Source organism: Punica granatum, chromosome 6, assembly GCF_007655135.1.
Source record: "Punica granatum isolate Tunisia-2019 chromosome 6, ASM765513v2, whole genome shotgun sequence".
Classification (NCBI taxonomy): domain Eukaryota; kingdom Viridiplantae; phylum Streptophyta; class Magnoliopsida; order Myrtales; family Lythraceae; genus Punica; species Punica granatum.
In genome coordinates, this window is record NC_045132.1 from 15,244,760 (window position 1) to 15,252,040 (window position 7,281).

At 40.8% G+C, this 7,281-nt stretch overlaps 1 protein-coding gene across 1 annotated transcript; it reads left to right on the forward strand.

Annotated features, from left to right (window-relative positions):
- Nucleotides 1–1,335: 1,335 nt before the first annotated feature.
- On the forward strand, nt 1,336–7,281 carry LOC116211238 (BTB/POZ and MATH domain-containing protein 2-like). The gene is made up of 4 exons (XM_031545527.1): nt 1,336–2,097; nt 3,762–4,110; nt 5,956–6,232; nt 6,781–7,281. Exons 1-4 carry the CDS (start codon nt 1,691–1,693, stop codon nt 6,957–6,959), a joined length of 1,212 nt encoding a protein of 403 aa, XP_031401387.1. The 5' UTR covers nt 1,336–1,690; the 3' UTR covers nt 6,960–7,281.

Below are 7,281 nucleotides of genomic sequence, written 5' to 3' on the forward strand. Positions count from 1 at the left end.
TTTAGGGAAGTTGTTTTCTTGAGGGCATGCTAATTGAAAATTGGTTGCAAGATTGGGATTAGAGGTTTGGTATGGGTGATGATTCTGCGCGGGGAATCTAGTAACAGCAGGAGCACGATATATGTCCTGATGCGGTTTGTGCGACCTTATGGCGATAGGAGTGAGCTTTTTTGGGCTAACTTCAACATGTGGGTTTCAAATCTCTTCTAACAGATTCTACAATGATATAACATCCGTTAAATTTGACTTTCATGATTTATCTTTCATTTTTCTGAAGAAGATGGTGTGACTTTCAATCAATGACACAAATTACGACATGCCTTACTGTGTTTCATGCGATTTGCAGCATTCCACCACGATTCCATCAAGTTAGATTGCATTACCCATGTTGGGGTCTTTCATAGTTCAAATCCTAAAGTGAGTCAGATAATTAAAATAGAGTTATATTTGCTCCATATGGGCAAGTATGAGAATTGTTTAGTATCTGAAATATGAGGAATGACCTAGAAGCACTTGGATATGCAATATATTTTGGCTGAAGGATATGCAATATATTGTTCTTTATAATTAATCCCTATTTAACATGCAACACATGTTCTCATTAAATGGAAACATAATGATGATCGAGGACCAGCCTTATGCGATAAATATGGGACTGTGAACATTGTTTTCTTTGTGAAAACATAGCATAATTGGGTCCTCAGGAAGTACTGAAGAACCACCACCAGTATCTTAACATGGATGTAGATAACTATGTTTATGACATAATGTCCTTCATTTATTAATGTAGTAGTGCTTTGGTAAATTACACCACAATTTCTCTTTTCCTTATGGATAAATATTTTCAAGACATTGTATACTCCATTTATGTATATGATCGATCAAGCATAATGTTTATGAATGATATTACTAACTCACGGGCACGCGAACTTTTGAGCCCGAGAGCAAATTCAACTTTCGGTTGAACGCCCCAAATTAGTGTGGGTCTAGCTTCGCATTCGAGTAGCTACACCCTGCTTACTATATATGCCCATCAAATCTGCGAGGCAACATCGTCGAGGTTTAGGGCGTTAAACCAAAAGTTAAGGCCCCGTTTGTTTTGTAAGAAATTTGATTTTAATTTTAACTTTAACTTTAATTCAACAAACTACACAACAAAAATACACGTTTTTCAACTCAAATTTATAATCACATCTCATTTGTCATTTTTCACCATAAAAATCAAAATTAAAATCAAAATAACTTTAATGTTGAATACAAACGGTCCCTAAATTTGTTCCCAACCCCGAAAGCAATCATGCACGCGCGAAGGCCACTATAAATTCACCATTTTGTTTTTAACTCGTCCACCGTCTCTCTTCTCCCCTCTCTCTCTCTCTCTGTCTCGATCTCTCGACCCAATCGGACGAAACGAAACCCTAGAAATTCTGCCATCCCTACTCCCGGACGATCCTTCCATAGTTTCGAATTCCTGAATTTCCTCGCCAAGAAGATCTCTTCCCCCCCTTCCCCCCCCTTCCCCTAAACCCTAGCATCGCATTCAGCTCCGGGGGCTTGCAATTTGTCGACCCAACCCCAAATTGCGGTTTTAGTTTCCGGCAACCCTCCCCGTCCGGCTAAATCCCCGGAATCCGTCGCCGATTGGGAGTCGCCGCCGCCGATTTGACGTGAATCCAGCGATTCTCTGGGCATGGGAACGGTTCTCCGAGAAACCTCCAAGCCCTCCACTTCGAATTCCGTCCCCACCACCGCATCGACCTCGATTACCGAGACGGTGAACGGGTCCCACCAGTTCAGGATTACGGGGTACTCTCTTTCCAAGGGGATCGGTGTCGGCAAGTACAGGGCGTCGGACACGTTTACGGTTGGGGGTTACCAGTGGGCGATCTACTTCTACCCCGATGGGAAGAGCGCTGAGGACAATGCTGCGTACGTCTCGCTCTTTATCGCCCTCGCTAGCGACGGGTCTGACGTCAGGGCTCTCTTCGAGTTGACGCTGTTGGATCAGAGCGGGAAGGAGCGCCACAAGGTACACAGCCATTTCGGGAGGACCTTGGAGGGCGGTCCCTACACCCTAAAGTACCGCGGCAGCATGTGGTGAGCTCTTATGTCCTGATCATTGAATTGTGATGTGCTTTTTGTTGGGTTTTACTCGTCATTTTCCTTTGTGGTTGATCATTGGATTGTGATGCGCTTTTTGTTGGGTTCTACTCGTCATTTGCCTTCGGGGTTTGGAGATAGCTTCTTATTGATTTCCCGTGATTTAAGAGGGTAATGCGTGTTTTCCCCTCTGGGTTTTCGCACATCATGTGGGTAATTGAGGCAATACTTCTATCTTTGGTGGGACTCTAGTATTTTTATTCTTCCTGTGAATTTGTTATTGTTATGATCCAAACTTTTCTGTTCACTTCTCATCATAGCATGATCGGATTTGATAGCTAGTTTTTACTGAGCTTTGAATAAGGTTATAGTGCATATAAGGTAACTTTTAAGTTCTTTTGGCTTGGGGTCTTTCAGTCATCCAATCAATGTTTATTGTGAGATTGGAGAACCTAAGTGGTGTTGGTTGTTGGCATGCTATGCATGGGTGTTAAACTTGTATCTTGGCTCGCTGGCTGTACGAGTTCAAGAACTTACTCAGTCCACCTTGTGCACTTGCTTGAAACCGGAAATGAGACTGAACTTGGTTGACTCAGCAGTAAAGTCGTGAAACTTGGTCCACTCACATGCCAGGTTGGACAAATTGTCCTGCCTACAAGCTGCTTTGGGCCTCTTGGCCCACTAGTATTTGGTGGCGCCCGCCTGAAAATAGTCTATGGAAGAGCTTCTCTATTTATAATGACTTTCAGCCTCAATTTGCATTGCTCTGACCGATGTGGGAGCTGAGAAAGTGAGGTAGCTAGAGTGAAAAGGATACCAAGTTATATATCTGATAAATAATCAAACTTGCTATACATACATTGATAAATAATCGATTACAGACTGCGTTTATGAGGTTTTCATTGATTCTACCTGGAGTTTCAAATTTGATAACCTTGATGCTATAGTTGTTAGAACTATGTGCATGCTGCTCGAGTGTATCCATATTGTCTTCCTGTTTTTCGCTTCTCACAGGATGGGAGTGGCCAAATGGACATGCATTAACTTCGGTATAATTGGATCAATTTATTGGCATGTAAACGTAGAGAGATGTTGGCTTCTGGACATAATGAGTTTCTCCTGCTTTAAATTGTTTGAAGCTAGAGATGTCGAGAGATGTTTGAGGTTATCGGCAGTTAACTTGTGGGCTGCTAGTGGTTTTGCATAGTTATAAGATGCTTGTTAGGCACATCTCTCCCATGTTGGTGGTCCTAATCTCTATTTTGTGAGGCTACACGAACTTTATCGGAATCTGCTGTATAAACATTCAAACTGTTATTGGCTGGCCAGTCAGCAGAAAATTATCGTTACTGGGGAAGAAATTACATTTGCAGTGCAGTGCTTTAATTGATGTGCGGTTGTGGTTCTTGTAATCTTCAGCAGTTTGAAACATATACTTGTCAATTATGACAGAAATTCTTATTCCCCTTGATTGACATGGAAGTTTATGATCAATTACTTGTCCTTATTCAAAAGTTTATTCTTTGCTGTCTGTGTCTGATTATTGTTTGTCTTAGAAGCAAGTTACAAGCTTGCCTTTCAGTGTTGTATTGTATTGGTGACATCATGAGGCTTCCTCTAGTCATTGCCACCTGTAATGGATTCATCTTTGACTTATGCAGGGGATACAAAAGGTTTTACAAAAGAGCTCTTCTGGAGACATCAGACTACCTTAAAGATGATTGTTTAGTTGTCCACTGTAGTGTTGGTGTGGTCAGGTCGCATACAGAGGGGCCTAAAATCTATAGCATAACAGTACCACCATCCAATCTTGGTCAGAATCTTGGTAAAATGTTGGAAAGTGGGAAGGGAGCAGATGTGACTTTTGAGGTTAATGGTGAGACATTTTCGGCACACAAGTTGGTACTTGCTGCCCGATCACCAGTTTTCAGGGCCCAGCTGTTTGGTCCAATGAAGGATCAAAACACCCAGAGAATAATAATTGAAGACATGGAGGCACCTGTTTTTAAGGTTTGTGCTTTGCTGTATTTCTGTAAAATCACCTTTTGGTGGAACATTGTCTTTACTTGGTGGTATTTCTACATTTTTTTCTCACAATGAAGCGAAAATATTTTGCTCTATATGCTGTTGTTTGCGTTAGTTACTGTAAGGATCATCTTTGAGTGGTTCACTATTCAGTTTGAACCTCTCTTTTTGAATGCTGTAAGCGGATAATCCGTTAAATCTGTTATGGGTAGCTTTCTTGCTCTGACTGCTCGTACTAAATGTGTTCTGTATATCCAGTTTATATTAATGTGCTGGTAGGAGTCCACACTAGATTTATTAGCTCCTTGCCATACTAGGTAAATCTGATCTATATACACCGTGAGGACTTTGCAATTGATACATGTGTTTTGGACACAGCTGTTCTCAAAGGTAGTAAAACTAACATCCAATTTCTTGATATTTTGTTGGAGGCTTGCTTAGTAGGAAATAGAAAAGTAGAAACTTAAAGAGCTGGAAATATGTTATGTGTGACCAATTTCTCTGCTAGGCTACTATTGTGCTCCTGCACATTCCAGAGGGGATATTCATTTAACTTTTTGTTAGTCACAGAGGGGCTATACTTTTAGTTTGCCATGTTCTGATTGTTGTCTTTCTTTAGGATCTATACCCTGTTAGGTACTTCAGTTGTCCTCTTATGATGTTTCAATGTGGGCCTTTGACGGTTAATTATTCTACATCTTAAGAAACCGCATTTTTCTTGCTATAGGAATGTAAAATGAACGGAGGGGTGGGTAATTAGGGATGCAGTGCACTTGACATCAGAGATTATTTTTTATGGTATTCAGCAGCTCTACTTACATGATAGGTGTTGCTGATAAGATTGTGATGATCATGATTGAGATTCCCACCGCCCCCCCCCCCCCCCCCCCCCCCCCCCCCCCCCCCCCCCTCCCCCCTCTCTCTGGAGATGATATTATCTATTCAATTGAGTTTTGTGTTGGAGGTTATTGATCTGATATCAGATTTAGATATAGGTTTCCTTGGTTTACCTTTATTATTTTGGAATTCTAGAAATACATTTTGCAGTTTAGTTACATTACTCTATAAGTAGTGGTTGGTCAATCCAAATATAGTTACTCAATGGCCTTTATTGATTATGCATTTCTACGTATTCCTCTTTAGCCAGTTGTATCATAAATTTTGCTTCACATAGTTCATCATCATCTGAGTAGTGCTGCATCACTTTTCGCAAATAGTGGCGTGAGTCGAGTACTAATACTTGTCTGATGAAAACTTAAGGAAGACATGTACAAAGTGCTGAAGTGATACTACTGACCCGAGTGAAATCAATATATGAGATTGACGTCTTCATGCCTTGTCATTGCTTCTTTTGATTTACTTCTTTCCTTGTCGAATATCCACCATATCTTTATCTTGTTCTAACGAAAAATATTGAGATTTACTGCTGATGTGAATTGTGAGCTTCTTTAACTTGATCAAGCTTTCATGTAGCTTGGCAAGACATTAGTTAGAATGTAATTGTTTTTACATGTGCACACTGTACCTTCTTGTTGTATCTTTTGCTTAAAAAGATTTGCTTCATTTTACTCGTTTCTTTTTCTTTTTTATGAAAATTATCAGAACTTGTTCTCATCATTGGTCTCACTCGTTACAAGTGATTTGTGTCCTTAATTTATGCCTTTAATCATGTCTATATCTACCTTGAGGGGTTTGAGTCTCTTGGCTGCAGTTGCTCGAAAAGTTATCGGGCTAAATAATGCTACTTACTTCCCGAGCCATCATCATGAATTATGAAAATGATTGAGAAAAGACTTCTTACTTGGCCTGCTACTGCATTGCAATATGTAGGCTTTGCTTCATTTCATGTACTGGGATGGACTACCTGACATGGAAGAGCTTACGGGATTGGATTCAAAGTGGGCATCCACTTTGATGTCTCAGCATCTGCTTGCAGCAGCAGACAGATATGGTCTAGAGAGACTCAGGATATTGTGCGAGGCCAATCTATGTCAGGACGTGGCCATAAACACTGTAGCAACAACCTTAGCTTTGGCAGAACAGCATCATTGCTTCCAGCTGAAGTCTGTTTGTCTCAGATTCGTTGCAATGCCTGAGAATCTGAGAGGTGAGTTCCCCATCTTTGATTTCTCTCTTTCTGTTCCACAATTGTAGGAGATATTCGGAATTAGACCAATAGGGAGGACTGTATAGCTCACTAGCCTTGGAAAATATATGTTGCATTTGTTAAAGCCGAGATTGTCCAAATCAGAAAGCATAATGTAGTTGAGACGGATTGGATCAATGTATTATCATATCTCCAGAACATGGATGCGCTTAGTATGATATCTCCATTCATATTTTGGTTTAGGGAAGAAAGAAGGGGATATGAGAGTCTTTGATTGGTTTCAGAACTTTTCTAATATCGGGGGGTTGGACGATGGGTTCGAGACTGGAGGCTTATCAGTAGATAAATGTAGTTATAACTGTGGTTGCCTCTTATATGTTCCAGCAGGAACATTTCTTGCAAGTGCACACTATTTTAATCTGCATGTTATGTAGCTCCACGACATTTGCCCATGTACCAAATGGGCATCATTTTTTGATGTGCATCACCTTTTCCACATGTGAGATACATATATACGTACTTAACTTTCTGCTTATTGTTCTTTTCAGCTGTTATGCAAACTGAGGGTTTTGACTACTTGAAGGTGAGCTGCCCATCGCTCTTGACCGAGCTCTTGGAGTACGTGGCTCGAGTGAGCGAGCATTCAGTGATCGTCTGCAACCAGCGGAACGAAGGAATTCTCGACGGCAGCGATGCCAATGGAAGACGGGTTAAGCAAAGGGTATAGGAGAGAGATTTCTGTAGATGCCCCCTTCTCCCTGAAAGGAGAAATTTGTAGCTCGGAAGAAGGGATTCAGGTTGAAAAACCTTTCTTTGTAGTAGTAGCAATAATTGTTTCCTTTTCACTTCTTGGTTGTACTGTATGTGGTCTCTATTTCTTTTTTACCTCCATTTGTCTTGTTTGTTATGCTGCTTCTGTAAATGTTTCATTCGGAGGAGCGAAATTGGGTTGTAATGGTCCCCAAGGATTCGTTGCTCCTTTGTGCGTACTAAGGTTTGTTTTCGTTATGCGAAACTAATGAAACTGTCATATAAACACTTTGGCAACA